Below are 22004 nucleotides of genomic sequence, written 5' to 3'. Positions count from 1 at the left end.
TTGCCTGCCTGGCATCCCTGCCTGCTTTGTTAACAGTGCCTCTTCTCCTTCAGGGACTCTCGTCCCCATTCCATGTGTTCTTGGGGATGACTGACAAGTCAAGCCTACTAGCCTCTTGCCCCTTCAGCAGAAATCCAAGGCAGAAAAAGATGGCGTCGTTTTGGTGACCATCATCGTGAGAAACTGTTAGTTGCTGCTACAGGGATTCCTGGAGCTGCCCTGACTCCTGTGACTCTCGGAGCTTGAGTGTTTGGCAAGACTTTGGATTCTGAGATCAAGGCTGTCCATCGTTTGCAATTTAAGAATCCCAACAGGATTCTGTATAGTCTTCTAGGTCCCAGCTAGAATTTATTTGGAGGCCTTATAGCATTCTGTTTTGGGGTTCATGAGGCTCTCTTGTATCCTTGTTTTTGTAATTCAAACTTGTTTTTAATATTTGTAATGACAAGTCTTCACTAATATAAACTTTTAATTGACTCCTTTATTTATAGGGATGGTCCTGAGACTATTTAAAGCGGGAACAAGGCCTTCTAAGCCCTACTCCAAATCAAGATACTCCAACTCTTTCATCATTCTGCATGCTTTGCAAAGCCTCATTTATTCATTTTCATTTTGTAAGTATAAAGATTTTGGAGAAAAATCCATAACGAAGGAATACTTTATGAACAACAGGATTAAAAGCTTATCAAACACAAACATGGTTCTAAATAATGTATGATCCTTTGAATAGGAGTCCAAATCTACTTCTGAAAAAAAGAGCTCTTATTTCCTCTATCAAGCAACATTAAATGAAATTACAGTACTACCATTAAATCCAACTGTACACCAATAATTTTTCATTTTCATTCGTACTCTTCTTTATTAAAAAATCTTTATTAAATAACAGAATATGCCAACTAATATAAGTACTTCCTCGAGCTCAATATTAATATAGTTGGCGCAGGAGGCACAGGACTTTTCCCTTGTGATACAGCAAGCAGAGTTACACTGACATAACCTTAAAAACAGGGCAAGCCTCCAAGATTTCTCCAGGCCCAAGTCACAGAAGTGGTAAGGTGTAGGGGATGTTCAAATGGGTGACTTCTTGTTAAATCTGTGGTATAAGATGTGGACCATATTATTAGAATTCAGAGATAATTGGTAAAAGATTAAAAAAAAGAGAAAAGTATAGCGTTAAGCAGCTTAAGTGATTAACAATGTTTTGATCTTTGGCAAACTCTGGTTGAACTATAATGAAATGGAAATACTGGGGTCATTGCCAATAAAATGTGATCATAAAATCTGAACAGCTCACAATGTCTCCTTTTCTCAGAGTCTAAGGAAAGGAAAATATCATTTAGGAATATTCTGATAAAGAAAGTGGAGTGAATAAAAAGAAGCACTTTAAAAGGTATTCTGACCATCATACTTTATTTTTGATACAAATGTGTCATAAAATAAAAGGTACTCAGACATTTTTTAAACAAGAATATGTTTTCTGTATATCAAGCCATCATTTACGATTAACACTGTAAAAAATTTGAATTAATAACTCCTAATTCATTTACATAAAATCATATGAAATAAACAAAATTATATGTAGGATGAGAACAAACAAATACGAACCAATTCAAACTCCTAAAATCTTGTCTCTGTATTAATTCCTTCAGTTTCAAAATCACGCACATCTACAGAAAATGTAGATATTCTTAGCATTGAATATTATTCACTAAATGAATTCATTTCTCTGTTACTATTTATTCCGTGGGCCTGCCCAGCGCGCAAGTTGTGGTGACTCTGCACTGCTGTCCTGCTCTGACTGTGGGTAGCCACTCTCTGTCCTAGAAGGAGGGATTGATTATACCAACTCGTAGTATTTCCCAGTCTGGGGGTCAAAGTAACAGTTCAGACACGGGTCATACAACAGAGTCAGCACTTCCTCGTCCTCTTCCACACTCGGGTCTTCGTCACCTGTGGGGAAGGGGAACCACAGACATGTTAGCGGCTGGCCAGCCCTGGAACTGCAAAACTGTTAACACCAGAAGGGCAATGAAGCAGGAAGTGCCATCGCTTCTAGGGGATTTTCTTTATTTGGGTAGAATATTTAGGCTGGAGCAGAGCAGCACTGTGGAAGTGATTAGCCTCCACATAGCCAGTGTAATATAGGGAAGAAACAGTGATCAGAAGGGCCAGCTTCATGATAAAGGGGAGAAAACCGAGTGTGCGGAATTGGCGGGGAGGGGAAAGAGGAAAGGGAGGGGCCAAAAGCTCGAGAGTTATGCCCACTAGGGTTAGGAAGCTTGGGCAGGATTCAAAACTTAATGATCACGGTTCTGAACTTCCTTATGGGCCAGAGCTGTACAAAATGCATGACAACACAAATTAAATGATTATAAAATAGAGAACTCGATCCCCATTCTTGCATCCTAAAAAGGCTACCAAACAAATCTGAATTAAAAAAAATAGGACTTTAAGGTACAAAAAGCAGAGAACACATATAGAAAACAAAATGTCAGGTGGTCTGTAGTTTTATTAGTGGTAGGAAGGTCTGCTGAGTTTGCTGGGGATACGAACATGGCTTGATGCTTTTTTCTTGTGACATCCGTTTACGTGGCTTAGATGGAGAGAACGAGTCTTTACTAAGGCTTGGTTGGTAGCCAATAAAGGGCATGAAATGAAAAAAAAAAACTGTTTTACAAAGATGTTTCCCAGTACCTTTTCTGTGCCCAGTGTTGCGCTAAGTACTTTAGTATTTGCAAGTTCTGAGTACTTCTGAAAGTCCATGTAATGAGTTCAGAGCCAGAAAGGTCAAGACCTCCCCAGCCAGAGATCAGAGCAGGCTCGAGGAGAAAAGGGTGATTGGGCCAACACCCCTCTCTGTCTTCATTAGCACAGGCTATTAAGGACCAAAGAAAACTGAGCCTCTGGCTGTGAGCTCACTAGCATAAGCTTCAGGAGGGCTTGGATGGTGGGCACAGAACAGGGCTCACCCATCGTAGAGGCTCAATAAAAACAGAGTGTCTCTTGAACGTGTGAATAAAAGCCCATGGTCTTAAGTGCCACTGCCCAGAGTAAGGGAAGTGGTGGTGGAGGTGGCATTCCATCTTCCCCAGCTCAAATCAGACCAAGCTGGTGCACGGACACTGTCAGGACATTGACAAACTGGACTTAAGTCCAAGGATGCCCAGATGGTGAAGTGGGTGTTTCATACAGTACCACAGCCATTCCTCTGCTCATTCTTCTTCTAACCATCCAAAATACACATAACACGATCCTTCCACAAGCCAGGCACTGAGCTAGCTGTGGGGGACATAATGATTATAAGAAAGAAACAGGCCCTGTTCCCATGGAGTGTGCAGAGAAGGGCGCAAAATGTGAAATCAGCAGACGTTTGTGAGCTGAGCACAGTGCTAGCAATCCTTAAAAGGTGGAGTTTAACCGAGGAATGATTATGTCTGCCTTGCCCGCTAATGCCTCAACTGGCAGAGCCCTTGAGGGTTTAGAAAGCACTTTCTTATGCAGTAGCTCAGCCGACCCTCACTGACCCTGCAAAATAGGCAGGAATTATCAGTCCATTTTCCTGATGAGGAAACCAGGGTCTGCAAAGTTAAATAGCTCATATGAGGTCACTTGGTGAGTTGGAGGCAGAGTTGGGGAAAAACTCTCAGTTTTCAGACTGCCAATCAGTTCAGTGTTCTTCCTACCACACTGTGCTTGATGTTTCTACTAAGAGGGTGGTGGAACACATTTAACTGGGAGCTACTACATTAAATGAATTTAAACATAGGAAAGACTAATAATAAATTTAAAGATGTTTGACATTAAGAAAAAATCAGGTTTGGAACCAAGAAATTTGACTTCTCATAGTTAAAAAACTATTGGCACCGATGAGAGAGTCCATGTGTGAGGGCAGAAGTAAACAGCTCAACAGGCCCAAAGGAAGTGGGCTGGTTAACTCCAGAAAAGAGAAAGCTTGATGGAGGTGACAGCAGTCCCTCTGGCTTCAAGTATATGACGGGTGGCATATGAGGGATAAGTGAAGATCTGAGGGTTCCTAGAGGAAGCAATAGGACCAACAGGTGGATGCTAAGGGGGGAGCATTTTTTGCCTTAGCACAAGGAGGAATTTTCTAAGCATCAAAGCTGAGCAGCAAATGAAACATGTACTCTAGGGAGAGTAAAGCAGAGACTGGGCAACCATTTGTGCAGAATTTTGTAGATGAACCCTGCAGAGGACAGGGCACCAGATCCAATGATCCCCGTGGCGCTTTTGATGAGCTTCTGTGACTCTTGGCTGCAGTGGTTTATATCCTTGAAGTATGACAGGACTTTGCTAACGACCACATTAATAGTGGTAGCTGACCTGAGCACTCTGCACAGGTCTAATTAAGAACAGGAAGTCAGAGAAGGAAGGCTGCCCTTCCTGTAGTTTCTTCTGTTGCCATATGAATGGTCCCCGAGGCCCTGCCTCCATCCTTCTTCTGAGTAGGAGAGGCTGGAAATGCTCTTCAAATGGTCATTCCATATTGAAGATGACCCCTTTAGGTCACTTCTGCACTTCAAAGGAGAGTGTGCATGTCCTTTACTTTCAGATATTCAATCCATCGTCCCTTTAATATTTGGGCTACTTCAGAGAACCGAACAAAATTAGTTTATCAGTAAATATCTACTGTGTGCCTGCTATGTGACTGAGCTGGGCACAGTCCAGCTGTGAATGTGACACACACATGGAAGAGGTATGTGAAAGCTACTAAAGATTAATGAGAAGTTAAACTGGGAGTTGCTACTGCAGAGTCACTAGGAGCACTCACGGGCTCTAGAGTCCAGCACTCCTGGGGATGAACGGGAGCCCAGCTGTTTACCGCCCGGGTGACTGTAGGCTGGTGGCAGGTTATTTCACCTCACCGGACCTTGGTTTTCTGGTTTATAAAATGGGAATAACGTGGCCAGGCATGGTGGCTCATGCCTGTAATCCCGGCATTTTGGGTGGCCAAAGTGGGGAGATTGCTTGAGGCCAGGAGTTCAAGATCAGCTTGGGCAACACAGCAAGACCCTGTCTCTACCAAAAAAAGAAAAAGTGGGGGGATGAAAATGCTTATTTCATAGAGTTTTGTGGGAGATTAAGCTGGACACTGTAATATGCATAACACAGTATAATAATATTGTTTAATAAATGATAGTTACTATTAAGGATAAGTATAATAAAATAAATCATGAACTATAGGCTATAACTTTTTTATTAACTCAGAACATAAGTACTGATATAAAGTATGAACAAAAGGCTTCATAGAGGCCGGAAATATGACATTCAGACAATGGAGTCAGATGGACCTGGTTCTAAATCCTATTTCTACCACATTACAGCTGTGGGATATTGGGAAAATTCCCTGCTCTGGACCTCAGTTTTCTCTTATGTAAAGTAAGGATAACAATTGTAACTGTCATTGTTCCTATGAGGAAAATATGATAATACTCAGTACACACACAGTGAATACTCAGTAAATGTTGTCATTATAATCATCATCATGGAAACACAGGATATCTGAGTTAGACCTAGTAAGGGTATGTTCATTTATACCTTATTCCCTACCCCCAAATTGCATCTGTTTGATTTTTTTTTTTACCAAAAGAAAAAAAATAGTGGATTTGAATGAAATAAAAAGCCCTCAACTAGTATTGTATAGGACATTACAATGAATTCATCTTTAAATCAAAACAGTTCTTATACCAAAAATCATCTATGTTTCAAAAAGTAAAACTAATTTTTCGATCAGGTATAAGGTCAACAATCACATATTGCTGAGGTAAATGATTATGCTTTAAGCTCTCGCAGGGATCTGCCATTTGATTTCTTGATTTCTTCATCAACACATTGGGGGAAACTGATTACTGGCACATAAGAGTTATATGCTATATAATTGTTCAGTGCATTCTGCGCCTGTACCTTTCCCAAAGGTAAGCTTTAATCTGGTGCTATTAAATTAGAAAACGTAATATATTTTACAACCAGTCAGGAATCTTTCCAGATGAAAATAGCTGTTGTAATGGGCTGTGGGACTTTATCACCTAAGTGCAAAGGGATCCAGGTAGATCCAATTCATTAGTAGAGGTCTTGCTACATAATGCATACAAACTGCAGCAATAAATGCTACATAAAAGCATTCGTTCCAATACATATCACTATAGAACTGGAACCTCACGCATTATAACCATGAGGACTAAGATAGTTTTTGAGAGTTTTTAGCACCCAAGCTTTAAATGGATGAATTTTAAAACTACAAACAATGACATTCATACAAAAATTGGGTGAGATTATGTATAATTTTATGTTGAAATAAGTGCTTTAAAACTTACATAAAAGGTTTTGTTTTCATTGTAACTTAATTTCCAAAGCCTCCAACTTACATCCTTTTGCTATTGTAATCCCTACGTAATGAAATTATAACATCATTAAGCAATTACCACTATGATGTCAAGCATTGGGAAATGTTTTGAAAGGTAATTATGCATGGATATGGGGTAATTTTCAATTATATTCTTGGATAGAACAGAGTTTGTTTTTCCTCAAAATGCTAAATTGCTTGATTCAAAGATTGGCTACAAGGAACTCTAGAAGGACAAATTAACAAATAAAACTATTTTCTGCTACCAGACTAACAGCATCTGCACAGGGGTCCAAATTACATTTTTACTCTTCTTCACATAATAAAGCCATTTCCAGTGAAATAAAATTACCTTTCAGATAATAATCTATTTACAAACTTTTCGCCTCATCCACTTTGAAACTGGTTATCAGCAATAACAGAAGAGAAACCAATGGAGCCAGACCAAACACAGCAATACTGGCTGCTCTCGGTTAGATCAGCTCAGGTAAATAATCCCTCCAGTTCACCTTATGAAAGTCAATTGATATAAATGTTTAATTATCTATATTTAATGCATTTTTACTGTATGTAATAGAAAACCTATATGCGTAAGCTAAGTCTTCAAGCTTGAAAATAAATGACGTGGCACTAGTTTATCAGATTTAAAATCTCTGAATCAAGACACTGTACTTGATCTTCGATTTTCTGACGCTCTCATATAGAATTTTTTAAAAAAAAGTTAATGTATTTTCTCTTCTATAGATCTTGAGAGCTGATTGACTATATTTTTATGTGCATACTAATACACTATTGTTTAAACAATGCAACAGTGAGGGATCACCATTTGGAGCAGTCAGCCTTAAGATCGATGAAGATGACATTTTAGATAAGATTCTGCTGAGTATTAGGTACTTGCAAACTCTTCTATCAACACATCTAATAGTAGGGCAAAATTAACTTGCACTAAAATCTGAGAAAGTCCACTGTGAACTACTGAATTTTGGTCCTCAGCAAACATGTGCCCTCAAATGGGAGAAAGATAAAGGACAAACAATGCAATAAAAATGAGGAAAAGACATTTTCTTCCAATTAGAGAGCTATACTGTTTTTGGCAGGGAAATAACTTGCTGTGACTGTAGTTTAGGTGTCATTTGGGAAATAGGTATATAACCACTTTTGTGAAAACTGATGGCTATATTTTACCTGGAAAATGCCATTTTAAGGGACATGTTGAAGGATTTGGATGATTGTCTAATTAGGAATTATCACATTGTCATTCTTTCTAGGCAGTCTCTACTTATAAACATGCAGTGATTCAAACGTGCACTTGAAAATGTGTGGCTTACAACTATGAATGTACTTTGTTACATATGAAGGAAGGTCCCTTGCTAAGCTATTGAGCTCTGAAGCCTACAGAGCTTATCGTCTCTTAAGAGCCTGATTTCAGGCAAGGTGTCGACCTTGAGCTACAACAAAATGCATCCCAATTATAGCAAGGGAAGCTGGGACCACATTCTGGGCCAGGACTCCTTCTAGGATGCATTTGGGGGATAGGTAGGTGGGAGTGGCTCTGGAATAGGGGAGAGGGCTTCAGACACCAGCAGTGTGTTCCCATTTCTATCACAGAGTTCACTTCTAGCATCCCGAAAAAGAAGGCATCTGTTGATACCAGTGAGAGACTGATTTGACTCCCCCCTAACCACTTCTCTGTAGAGAAGACACTCCCTGGACCCTGGCAGCTGTGGAAAGTACCTCCCTACCCAGCAGGAGAAGGAGCAGGGCTCTGCTTTCAAGAGCATCATAAGTACTACGAATCATTTTATAAGCTGAGGGTTGAGGGGGGTCCCTATGGGTCTAAAGAGAGTACTAAGGGGAGTACTATTTTATCCAGAAAGCTTCAAGAAAAGAGAACTTCCTAAATTAAAAAAAATGCAGTGGACATTTCAGTCGTGCAGTTCTTATTAACCTAAACGGCGTTAGTCAGAATTCACCGCAGCGTTGGAGTTAAGGAAGTGGACCCTGGTTGGACAGGCCTGACTCAGTGTCCTGATCCACATTCAGTGGGTCTGTGACCCGGGCAAGCTCCTTCACCTCAACTGTGAAGTGGGCACATAACGAAACTGCACGCTGAGCAGTGCTGGGAGGAGTCCGTGTGTGGGAACGCACAGAAAAGCTCCCCACAGTGCCGGGCACACAGGAGTGCTTTACTAATGCTAGCTGCTATTATTATTGTTATATCACCAATGTTGCTTTTTGGGGGAAGGTCTCCTTTGCATCTTAAATAAATCTTCAAGGTACAAGGAAGGTCCAGAGAGTAGATCAAATCATCCTCATGTTCCCATGGCCAGAAGATTCGCTCATTCATTCATCACATGTTCACAGAGCGTTTACTATGTCCTAGATGCCACGTTAGGCACTGGGGTACCACAGTTGTTCAATGAAGCCTAACGGTAAAGAGTGAGAGTATTACGTAAGTGTCAAATAATTATGTGTCAGGAGAGTGAAAGGATTCCTCTCCTGCTGGCGAAGCACAGGCAGCCAGAAACTCCTGTCTCCGGTCTGCTGTGAGGAGCCCTGAGATCTCGGTAAATTCTTTACTAGTAATTTGGATATTAGAGCTATAACATAAGCATTTGCTACCTATTTATATGTAAGAGGAGATTAATCAATGCTCATAAAAGAATACCCTATGTGGCTTTGTCACAAAACAGGTATAAGGATGTCATTTTTATGACTCCTGGCAACTCCAAAAACCCTTCTGAATGCCTTTCTTACTAAAATCTAGGTAAACTGCAAGAGAGGTCTACAGGCCTGAAGAGAGTGGTCATTATTATTCCATTTTGGAGCTGGCAAGCATGAATAATTGAAGGGTCATATCTGTAAAGGAACAAATGTCAAAAACAAATTGACAACTATTCTTTGAGCCAAGTATGGTTCATTTTCCAAAGGTCAGTTTGGTAGTTTTCTTGAGTAAGTTCTGAAATCTTAACTTCCCATTTTCACATTTCACACGAGCTCCAGGAAAACACATTTTAGGAAGTGTTAAGGGCACCTATGCTCATGGTAGTTGGTATTCAGCAAGTTATTCCAGCCCAGGAGGAGCTGTGAAGAGCTGACCGGTCCCCCATCCCGCTGGGTGGCAGAGGTCCAAGCGCAGTGCTGTTCCTGCTGGCTGGCCGGCTCTGCTGGAGACTGGGCTGTTCACTTGAAGGTGGCATTTGCCTAACAAAAACTGTGGCTGGGACACATACTCCTACTGAATACAGTAGGGACAGGAACCTCTGACTCAAGGGGCCAGATAAAACTCATGCACTTACTTTTGTATGCCCGAGGCGAGTTTGCTAGAATTATGTATTGGTCAGGTCATCTTTCCCTGCTGTTAAAATGCAGTTATACCCCCAGCTGCACAAACGCACTCCCTGCCTCTGACAGAGACGTGGTGGTTCAGCGCTGCTCTAAGTCCCGGTGTACCACGTGGAAGATGGGATGACAATAGCATCCATGCCTCAGTAGGCCATTGTGAGAATTCAAGTCCTCGTATAGGCTCAGAACACAGGAAGATGAAATAAAAGATATTACTATTTTTATCCTAAAAGTCTGAGGATGAGAGATCACCTTTCCCTCACGAACCATGTTCACCTCCCAGTGAAACTGTTCTGCAGAAAGGGCACTGAGGGAGAGGAAGCCTGGGTCCTGGCCCCAGCTGGGCTCTGACTGGGCATTTGCCCTTGAGCAAGTCCTTTGCCTCCTTAGGCAGATTGAGAGGTTTGGGTGATGACATCAGTGTTTTTAACTGGTTTATCAGAGCCCCAGGGGAGAATTCTGAGAGCCTAACTTGCCCTTTGGCCAGAGCTGGTCTGCTTTCATCTCTTCTAAACATTGAGATTCCATTTGAAAGAAAAGTTGTCACTGCTTATAAATAAAGTTTAAGAGCCACTGCATAAGGTGGTTTCTAACTCTTCAATTGCTAAAATGTATGGATCTAAGTTCAATACTCTCATGGTTGAATTTTAGAAATATACAAAATATACCAAAAAATTGGAATGGGTGGGGACCAAAAGTCAGATTTCAATGAATTGCTCTACTTTTCCCCTCAGGGTTGTAATAAGAAATGACCAGTTAAGAAATATTTCCCACCCTCCTTCCATCCCTGTCTGCCTTCTTGTCTTCTTTCTAACGAGAATTTAGAGAATCTAATATATGCTAGAACTTGCGTAGGGCTCCAGGGACCCAGGAGTGAGCAAACTGACAAAGTCTCTGCTCTTAAAAACTCATGGCCTGCTTAGGTAGAGAGACAGTAAACAAGTAAATAAAGATTTACAAACTGTGAAAGCTATGAAGAAAATATTAGAGGGTGGAGTGAAGAGAACACAGTGGTAGGAGGCTTGCCTACTTAGGTAAGACTGCCTGGGAAGGCCTTTAAGGAGATAGGCTACTTACAAACACCCAGGCCCCACAGTTCTACCACCCAATGACAGTGTTCTTCATTCAGCTCATTCACTCCCTTGGCCTTGCCCTAGGTGTGGTCAACTGTGGCTACCAGTCATTCCTAACAAGAATGGGTAGGAAGAGGAGGCAAGTCCAGGGCTGAAACAGGTGACCAGAGGTCTCCTTTATTTCTCAATTAAACTGCCCAAACTGGTACTTTTTTGGTACTTTTTTAAGCCACTTGGTCCTTGAGATGTTTTGTTTTTCCTATATATCAGAAACTCTCAATGGAAAAACAATTTTTCATTTCCTGGTTTTACATATTACTTTTTGAACAGGTAATCTATTTACCTAGTGCGAAAACCCACAAAGCATAAACATGTAGTGGTTGGGCTCTGAGGCTGGCTGCTCTTGGGTTCAAATCCTAGTAGTTGTCACACACTTAGTAGTTGTGTGACCTTGGGCAAGTTATTTAAGAACGTTGTGCCTCAGTGTCCTCAGTTGTAAGACACACACACAAACACATATACAACACAGACAGTAGTCCTCCTGTTGGTGTTGTGAGGGCTGAACATAATGCCTTAGCACAGCATCCGGCACACAGTGCTGAATGAATGGAGCTGTGCGACAGGAACCCAGGGAGAGTCCCAGGCTGCCCACAGCCGTGCCTCCCTCCCCCTTCTAACGATAGAAACTAGAAACTTGAGCCCATTGTTTTCCTTTGACAAATACCTTATGAGAACAGATGGAAACACAATATCAGTACATTTCTAAGTGTTGACTGTGCTGTGCTGTCTAAAACCATGCCACGAACACACAAAGATTAACCAAATAGGAAACACTAGTTTTTGATGGAATTAATTACAAACCACCCAGGCGTATCAGAAAAGGGGAAGGTGAGCAAATAGGAAATACTAGTTTTTGACGGCATTAATCAACTACAAGCCACCCAAGTATATGAGAAAGGGCCAAGGAGGGACAGCTGATAAAAATCTAGGGCGACAGGCAGAAGGCGTGCCTGATCTGGTTAACACCGGCCAGTGCATTTCTACAATCCTCTGAATTTCATTTCTTAATTTGCCTCAATGGAAGTTCTGTTTACCTTCCACATAACTGAGCTCCTGCTGTCAGACCTCGGCTTGGCAATGGTGACTCTAAGACATCCTTTCAGCCACTCATCACTAACATATATCTTGGGTGCCTTTGCTCAAGGACCACGCGCTCAGTCCCTGTGGCTTATTTAGGACACTTAACATAACATATTATTTGTTCCCTCACAGCAAGGTCTCCTCCTGACAGCCAAGATTCTATTTTTCTGTCACAAGTAATTATAAATGTACACCTCTAAAAAGATTCCCAATTTGAGGGGCATAATCTATTTCAGATAGTAAATCACAGAGACATCTCCATCCCTGGGGCGGCCAAGACGTACAACTCAGATGTATGAGCTCTCTCTGAATTCTCCATACCTGAAGACAAATGGGGCGCTCCACTTTTTCCCCTGGGCAGTTAGGAAAAAAAAAAAAACAAAAAACCCCCCCAAAAACCTGGCACTTTTGTTGGAGCAATTTATATTGGTTTCGCTTCCACTTTTTTTAAGCTTCAGATATAGCATTTCCATCTTCAAAATTCAACCCAGAAAACTGTCTCAGAGAGTTTCACTCTGAGGTTATTTGTCACTCCAATTATGCACTTGAGATTACTCCCCACCCTTGTCATCTCAACCCCTGTTTCCACCAGAGATTCTTTTATGTTCCTCTTGCGTGCAAGTTCCCTGCTCACCACCAGGCACTAACAGTTCATCTTCATGGCTTGTACCAACAAAGGGAACCCCAGGCAAATTTTCATGCCCGCATCCTTCCAATTTTTCTATTACTAGTACCTGTCGTAGCTATGTGACAGCCTTCTCGTTAATGAAAAGGTCGTATCTCTGTATTAATGAAAACGAGTGATGTTGGAATACTGGGTCTGCTTTATAATAATGCCAACAGCTGGTATTTGGCAGGCATTATTCTACGTGCTTCATATACAGTACCTCATTGAACCTTCACAAGAAATGATCAGGTGGGCACTATGTGTTACTTGTATTATTTTACAGAGGCAGTGATCAAAATTCATAAAGGTCACTCACACAGTGGGAACTGGTAGAGCTAGAATTCAGATGAGGGCCAACTTGACACCGAAGCCATGCTCTTATGCCTTAAACCATACTTTGTCCTGGTATTAACCTTTAGAAGAACAAGGACAATTTCTCTCTCATATTCTTTTTAGTTGTAAAGAACTCATCATCCTAAAAAATGAGGCACAGATTACCTCATTTTGGGTGTGTGAGGCTAAATGATCAGCACTTAATGAACACAGCGGCATCTCAAAGTGACTGATTTTCTCTATTTATAGTAAATTATTTTTATTGTTTTATGCATAGCATTTTTCATATTCCTACCTTGAGCACTTGAACTTCCAGGGGAATCTGGATACTGCTCAGCTGGCTGTTGACTGGGAGGAACAATTGGTGGGCTCAGCATGTTTAACCAGTCCCTGCAAAGAAAAGAAAGTGAATGAACAACATGTCTGTAATTCCACAGATAGGTTTTACATTTCCCCTGGACTTTCAGTTCCTTGGGGCTTCCACAAAGAAATATTTTTCCTCTTTCATATTTCAGAAAGACAAGACGTCCAGATATTAATACTCAGTTTTGTAAATTGGTTAATATGGAGTCAATCATTTAACTAACAAGCTATTTGATAAATACATCAACTAAATGATGACTATTCCTCTCAAAAGTTTACTATTGTTCCTATTAAACTGTAGCACAGTTTTTCTCACGTAAAAAATTATTTCAATAGCTCAGAAGAAATGCAGCAGAGACAAAGCCCCTTATGATCTTCGGGTAAGGAAGCATGACAAAATCACATGCCACATGTCATGGATGACAACACTCCGCAGTGACTCAGAACAGAAGTTAGGTTAGCAGCTGTCATGGAACCACTGCAATGGTGGGAGTCTGTGTGTAGTAACTCAGGGCTTTCGAGCAGCAGAAGGCAAGAGGAGGAGGAGTGAGGGCAGCTGGGTCCCTGAGTGGGCAATTCACTGACACAGTTCTCCCACTGAGCGGGGCAAATCTGCTCCAGAAAGCACCTCCTATCTTCCCTGCCCCCTGCCTCAAACTTCCAACCTCATTGTTCAACTTCTTTACTTTCCTTCCTCCTCCACTCTTTCCCAGTTTCCTGCTCTCTCTTGTAGATGCCTGGGTGGGTACAACTCAAGCTGGTGACATCCAGAAGGCACGAGTCCTTGTGTGTTCTGCTTCAAGCCTATCTCATCTCTAAACTTGCTACTGAGCTTCTTGAGTGGAAAGGAGGAACAGGGGAATGTAAAACATTTTCCAGTGTGAATTCTGTTTCTTGTACTGATATTAGTACCTCGTATCATTTACCTTATTTTTCCCAGCCATGTCCTCATGGCTGAATAATTTCTTTCTAAATTTCTGTATTTCCTAGTCTCTACCTACAATGGGAGACAGATGGTCCCAACCAACAGCTAAGAGCACTGGCTCTCCAGGCCGATACTGGCTCCATGTTTCCCATAGTAAGAACTTGGCCAAGTTACTTGATATCACTAAGCTTCATCTGTGAAAAGGAGATAATGATAGTGCTTCAAGGTTGGGTATTAGGATTAAATGGAAAAAAAAAGGGGGGAAAAACATTTGGCATGGATCTGGGTACAGTGTTAGCACTTAATAAATTTCAGCTATGACCACCATCGTGTTCATTATCAATGAAGATCATGGTGTGGCCTTACCTACAGTGATAAACCAAGGTAGGAACTGATTTTGTTCGATTTAAACCAGTAAAGGATGGTAGAATGATTACCAGTCTATATAGTAGAGGATTTCGTGGCCGGGTGTGGTGGCTCACGCCTGTAATCCTAGCACTCTGGGAGGCTGAGGCAGGTGGATTGCTCGAGGTCAGGAGTTCACGACTAGCCTGAGCAAGAGGGAGACCCCATCTCTACTAAAAATAGAAAGAAATGATCTGGACAGCTAAAAATATATAGAAAAAATGAGCCGGGCATGGTGGCGCATGCCTGTAGTCCCAGCTACTCGGGAGGCTGAGGCAGAAGGATTGCTTGAGCCCAGGAGTTTGAGGTTGCTGTGAGCTAGGCTGACGCCATGGCACTCTAGCCTGGGCAACAGAGCGAGACTCTGTTTCAAAAAAAAAAGTAGAGGTTTTTCTTTCAAGCCATTAACTCATCCAGTATAAAAAGTACCCTAATGTAAAAATTACCCAATTCCTATTTGTAGTATTTTAAGATACTTTCAGTCACTGCTCACTGTAGCTATCTCTAGATTGTGGCTGGTGAAATAAGCAAGGTGAGCACGCTGTGTAATTGAATTTCATAATAACACATTAAGGACATCAGAAGGGGTTTGTTACAGACTTCTAAGCTAATGGAGCATTTTCTGATAAGCACCTTTTATTTAGTCCACTTAATTATAGCAGATCAAAAAATTCTACATTATAGAAATTCTACATTATAGAAAATTACAAGGTCATATACAAATTACCAGCCTAGTGACCTCATTACTCACTAAGAGTGATGGAGCAAGGATGAACAGGAGAAAATAATATTATCATATGATGACACCTCTAGCTACAAATCAGAAACTCTACATAATGGCAGGAAGAGCTCCTACTCTGGTCAGAAACATGCAAAAATGTAGGTGGGATTGTATGAATGTTATGAAAAGCAAGACATTTACTTCTTAGGCTAATGATCTGATTAATATTTTTCCTTTCAGGAGTAGCTATGAAAAGTACAGGGCTCTTCCTTTTGTGATTAAAAAATTTTTTTTTAGATTTATAGAAAAGTTGCAAGAAGAGTATAAAGAACTGTATATCCTTCACCCAGATTCCCCAATTTCAACATTTTATCATATTTTCTTTCTATCTCCAAATCTATCTACCTATCTACCTACACATCTATCTAAACAGGGGTCAGAAAACTATGACTCATGGGCCAAGTCTGACCTACTGACTCTTTCTGTACAGCCTGCAAACTAAGAATGATGTTTGCATTTTTAAATGGTTAAAAAATTAAAATAATATTTCATGACACATGAAAATTATATGATATTCAAGTTTTAGTGTCCATCAACAAAGTTTTATTGGAACATAGCCATGCTCATTTGTTTATGTCTTGTCTATGGCTGCTTTTGTGCTACAGTGACACGGTTAAGTGTTTATTATCTGGTCTATTACTGAAAACTTTTGACGACTCCTGATCTATAATCATAGAGTCCTCATATTGATTCCTCTAATACCAATTCAATACCACAGGTTCTTTCTCATCTTTTGTCTTTCTGTATCTGTAACTCCCTTCTGACAGTGAGGAACCTGGTTCCCATTATTCTCAGTATATTTACTTATTTCCTGAATTATAGAATATACCAGAAGTAGTTTGAGAATTGCTAAGCAAAATGACGCAAACAAACACCTCCCCCCAACCCCCGAACCTATTTGCTAGAGTTCTCTATTTGTTTACAGTTACTTTTATTCTTTAGTTAAAATACTTTGCTCATAATTGACTTGGGTTAGTTCTTTCTTCCCCCTTCTTCAGTGTGATTATAATTATTCACTTGAAATACAGTTAGAGTCATCTACTTCCATTTGTATTACATTTTAGGGTTTTTTCTCCATTCTTGTTGATTTTTATTACTTTTTTTATTGTTGAGTACATAAAATATTAACAATTAAAAGTCAAAACCACACTGAGAGGCATACTCAGGTAGGAGGCACATCCTCCCACCCCTTCTACTCTGTCCCCATCCCCTCATCACTGCCACTTCACCCCACCCACCCTCCAGAGGTAATAAATTTCATAAGTTCTGGTATCATCTGTGTTTTGTTTTGCAAAAACAAACATACATGTCTATTTCTTTATTCTCTTTCTTTCTTATGTAAAAGGTAGCATGCTACAGTTACTCTTTTGTACTTTCGTCTTTTCAGCTTACAATATATCCTAGAAATCACTCCATACCAGTTCACAGAGAGATTTCTCACTCTTTTTTTACAGCTGCACAATACTTTACCATATGTGTGTACCACCATTTATTTCACCATTCCCCTATGTTTGGGCATGTTTTCAACATTTTGGAATTATTGCAATTAACACTTCCATGAAGAACCTCGGGCATATCTATTTTTGCATACTTGGAGGTGCATCTTGAAAAAGTAAATTCTTAAAGTGAGACTCCAGGAACAAAAGGCAAACACATATTTGGTTTTGTTAGATATTGACAAATTCCCTTCACAAGGGTTGTACCCATCTGCATTTTCACCAGCAATGTATGAGAATGCTGGTTTCCCTAGAGCAATGTCACAAGAATATGTTGTCAAGTATTTGAATACTTTTGGATCTGAGAGGTGAGAACGGGTACTTTAAAGCAGGTTTGATTTGCATTAGTTCTCATTAGAGTAGACTCAACTGTATTTTCCTATATTTAAGGCCATTTATGTAATACACATGTATATGCATATACTGTATACATGTGTTTGTTCACATCTTTTGCTCTTTTTTCTATCAGATTTTTGGTCTCTTTCCCTTACCTTGTCATTTGTCTTTGCTTATGGTGATTTTTGCCATGCAAAAGTTTTTTATTTTTATGTAGTCAAATGTATCAATCTTTGTGTGTGTGTGTGTGTGTGTGTGTTTGTATTTTGGGCCATAGTTAGAAAGTCTTTCTCTAAAATCAGGTTCTATGGAAATTTACCATGTTTTCTTCTAGTTACTTGCATGGCTTCATTTTTTACATTTAGATTTCTGATCCACTTGGAGTTTATTCTAGTATATGGTGTGAGTTTATTTTGGTAAAATGTACATGTAATTTTGTCTTTTTAAAATAGCTACAGAGTTCTTGTGACAGGTGATGTTATTTTAACATAGATTTAGAAGATTTTTAATCAATTAAGAAATTTTTAATCAAAGCAATTCATTTGTTTAGCTTTTTACTAAGTAAGCATTTATAAAGTATACCTTTAAAAAGGTTCCCATGTTAACTAAAATATGGAAAGCTTCTAGGCTAAACAAAATCGACCAGGATTTTTTCTTGCAGGACTTTTTAGAACCTCTAAAACACAGTGAATCCCTGAAGAGGAGCATAGAATATATAGCACTGCCCAAATTTATGCATCTGGAACTGTTAATCTCTTGGGACCACAGAACGCATCTTGAGAAATGCTGCTCCAGGTTATATCATTTTCCCTCACGGGTGGTATTTTTTTGTTTTGTTTTTTACTTTACTTTATATGCATTTAATAATTTCATTTCTAAAGAGCATCCTGTTTTTGGTGACTTGTTAATAAGCAGAAATGTGTAGTCTAGCACTTGTATCTTACATGTTTACATGTTTGTATGTGATAGTTAATGCTAACACATTGTCTTAACTCTTAATCAACTCCTTTCAACCTCCATGGCTTTCCCCATGTAAGCAGCAAACATCCAACCAATGGGGAGTTCTAGCTCAGGCTCACTCAGAACGTGCCATTCCTAGTTTTAGTTCTGAACTGGTTCCTTGACCTGCTTTGTACTCCAGCTACCTCTGCTCCAGAATCTGTTCTTGCTCTTTGTTCTACCACTTCCATACCTGTCTTGTTCTTCGTACTTGAAACTCTGGTTGGTTTCCTCAGCTCTGATTAGAAACCTTTTATCCCAAGGACTGACTCTATCCCTCTGTTACGAAAAGCCTCCAGCTCCTTTGGTGGATAAATATCCTTTCTCGTCAGGACTGCTCTCCGAGCATGTGCAGGAGCTTCCTCTTCCTCTTCCTTTCTCTTGAGGTCTCAGGCCTGCGTCTTCCATCCCTACTTTCCTTGTTGAAATTAGAGAACAAGGGCTCATAGGCACACCTCTGCATATTGAGTTTTGCCACCAGAACCAGGGTTTTATTCAAGAGTCAAGGCAATGGAGTTGTATTAAACACCACACATAAAAATATAGCACAGATGAAGAATAAATACTATCTTGTAAATTTTCACAATGACCAGAGTGACCTAATAATAAGACTCTTGGCCAAAAAGGAATATATTATTGTCTCATTCAACCTGCATACTAGACAGTAAACTTACCTGAGTACAGCTAAATCAGTTATTTTTAGAACTAAAGACAAAGTCCTCTATTAAGATAGCCTATGGCTTCAGTTCATTCATTTAAAGACAACAATTTTATTTATAAGACAATTTTACATACATTAATGTTTCCTAGAAATATGTCTGTGTGTGCATATACATAGCACACACACATCTATGCAAAACATTACCTGAGAGCAAGTTAGCTTAATTGTTTCTTTACATATATAGTAACCATTTACTCAACTCCTATGTGCCAGGCCCTGGGGATTACAGGATAAATTATTCTTGGTTCCTGCCCTCAAAGAGTCATGTTCTGATGGAGGACACATTGTAGCCCACAGAAAATGACAAAGGAACATGCGCACATGAGCTGTACACACAGGCTGTTGTGGGATGACTAGCTCATCTCTTTGTTCCCCTGAAGGAATTCCCTTGCAATAGAGCTATCGATAATGTTATATACATTTAAATAATTATTTGGGGTAGTAATTATTTCAGCAATCTAAAACATGACAATAATTATTACATTTCTTTCACTCACAGCACCGAGCCACCTGCTATCATAAAGCTCTGGGTCACGGAGCAGCCCAGTGAAACACACACCACAGGGGACCTTATAGTGGGAATTCAGCAATTTGCAGCAGTGGCTTATCCAATACTCAATAGTGTACATTTCGTACTCACTGAAAGAAGTTTGGATTTTAAAAATCTTCTATGGCCAGGGAATAGACTGGGGAGAAGACTGAGAAATGCCTCACTTTTGGGGGAATTCAGATTTCTTTTTTAAAGCTAGTGAAAATAGTTTCTCAGAAAAGTGTCCATAAATACCAAATTTTACTTCTAATTTCAGGAGGTTAGAGATTGTCTGAAGCCCATTCATAGACTTCTACATCACAAATAAAAAACTTTGCACCAGGGTTATAATGGAGGTAGTGTTGCAAGTAGTGAAAATTTCATGGTTGGCAAAGTTTTCTGTAAAGGGCAAGATAGTAAATGTGTTAGGCCTTATGAGCCTAGGTCTCTGTTGCAACTATTCAACTCTGCTGTTGCACTGTGAAAGCAGATGTAAGTAAGTTTATGAATGGGCATGGCTGGGTTCCAATACAACATTATTTATAAAACAGGCAGTGGGCAGGATTTGGCCCACAGGCTGTAGTTCAATGACCCCTGTCTTGGAGGACAGAACTGTGAAGCAGACAATGTTCAAGGTTCTCATGAAAATTCCTGCAATTTTCCTACTGAATACCTTTTGAACCCACCTTTCTCACCATCTCTGCTTCCACCACCGGAGGCTAAGCAACTATCTTGGTTCACGTTATCTGCAGCAAAAGCTCTTTCTTAATCTCCTCATATTCACTCACTCTGGCTTCACTTCTCTGTTCTCCGCACTACAGCCCAAAGTACTTGCCAGTATGTCCATCTCTTGTTTAAGCTGTCACACTTGGGAGAAAGACCAGAATCCTTACCTTGGCCTTTGAGGCTTTGCACAGACAAGTCTCTATGAATTTTTCCAATCTCATCTGGCACTATGCCCCCTCCCACTCCCTGTGCTCCAGTCACACTGGTCTCTGGAGTGTGCCATGCTCCCTACCATCAACCGGCCTTTGCCCAGGCTGTGCCCCTTTGTCTAGACCATGCTCCTCTCCCGTTTCTACCTTCCGTTGGCCTGGTGAATTCATACCCAACCTTCATATTTTGGCTTAAACAGCATACTCTTGGGAAGTCTTCCCCGACACTCCCTCTTCAATCTAGTTAAGTTCCTTTTCCTCCTTCTCATGGGGAAACTGTGATCTCCTTGTTAAGAGCTCTTGTCTCAGCTCATAACTGTATCCTCATTTGTTGGATCATCTGATGAATGTTGTCTCCCCCATTAGACTAACTAGTACCTGGCAGAGTGCCTGGCACAGAGTAGGTGCTCTTTCAATATTTATCAAATGCATAATTATTGAAAGAGTCTCTTTTTTAGCCTAGAATACTGAGTGCCACTTGGGATTGGAAGTTTCCATAACAATAAATAATGCTGCTGTTGCAACCCACTCTGTGTTGTCCCTCCATCTTGCTCTTTCTTTGCTTGCTAGGAGCATGCTATTGTTTCCTCACAATGTGCGTGGTATATACATAATTTGGGGTGAATCTGGGGACACACACCTGCTTCTTTGTAGACAAGAAAGAAAAATTCAATTTTCTACCTGAGAAAACAGAATGCTGGTTCATAAATATATTTACTAGCATAAAAAACTAAGAATATATATGTTCTTCTTTTTTGAAACTTAAACATCCAAAAAATGTTTCAATAGCACTTCTTCACAGAATTCATCTCCCACTTGAAGCAGAGAGCTCAAAACATAAGTTCGGAACGCCTCTGTGTATCTCTTAAGATGTACTTGAATAAGTGTTAAGATGCTGTTGTTTAATTTTGGTTTGTTTTCCTCAGAAGGTCTTGAATCAGATTCTCAGTGTTGGAAGAACAACACCCATGTACGTTCTGAAATCTTTCTACAGCATTCTCACCATGTGGTTATCTAATCTGTACTTGATTACCTTCAGTAACTGCGTACCTACTGCTTTCAAAAATCATATTTCATCTTCAAATAGCTTTGACTGTTAAAGAGTTTTTCCTCATGTTAAGGAAAATCTGTTTTCTTTTTACCTTGACCTGTTTCTCCTATCATTACTCCCTAGGGTTAAGGAATAATTTAATCTCTCTTTAAGGCATAGTAGGAGACCAGGTGTGGTAGCTCACACCTGTAATCCTAGCACTTTGGGAGACTGAGGCAGGAGGATCACTTGAGGCTAGGAGTTCGAGACCAGCCTGGGCAACATAGGGAAAACTCATTTCTACAAAAGATAAAAAAAATTAGCTGGGTGTGGTGGTACATGCCCTGTGGTCCTAGCTACTCAGGAGGCTGAGGCAGGAAGATTACTTGAGCCCAGGAGTTTGGGGCTGCAGTGAGATGATTGTGCCACTGCACTCTAGCCTGTACAACAGAACAAGACTCCATCTTAAAAAAGACAAAAAAAGACACAGTAGGAGAGAGCTAAGGGATTGTTCACAACTTCTTCCCTCTTCTTGGAACAGTCACTTCTAACCATATACCACATG

The 22004-nt window shown here is 40.3% G+C and overlaps 1 protein-coding gene across 4 annotated transcripts in view; it reads right to left on the bottom strand.

Moving 5' to 3' along the window:
- Positions 1 to 1391: 1391 nt before the first annotated feature.
- CFAP20DC (CFAP20 domain containing) overlaps positions 1392 to 22004 on the bottom strand; it is a 219928-nt gene continuing 199315 nt past the window's right edge. For 3 of the 4 annotated variants that reach the window (XM_045530675.1, XM_045530673.1, XM_045530674.1), the window contains one exon: positions 13151 to 13309. In XM_045530675.1, coding sequence (XP_045386631.1) covers positions 13159 to 13309 — 151 coding nt within the window. In that variant the 3' untranslated portion in view covers positions 13151 to 13158. Of the gene's footprint in view, positions 1951 to 13150; positions 13310 to 22004 lie in introns of those variants that run through there. The other variant, XM_045530678.1, reaches the window with a different exon arrangement.

Source organism: Lemur catta, chromosome 18 (genome assembly GCF_020740605.2).
Source record: "Lemur catta isolate mLemCat1 chromosome 18, mLemCat1.pri, whole genome shotgun sequence".
NCBI classification, from domain to species: Eukaryota; Metazoa; Chordata; class Mammalia; order Primates; family Lemuridae; genus Lemur; species Lemur catta.
Note: the sequence above shows the minus strand (reverse complement) of the source record. Positions and strands in the feature narration are given on the sequence as shown.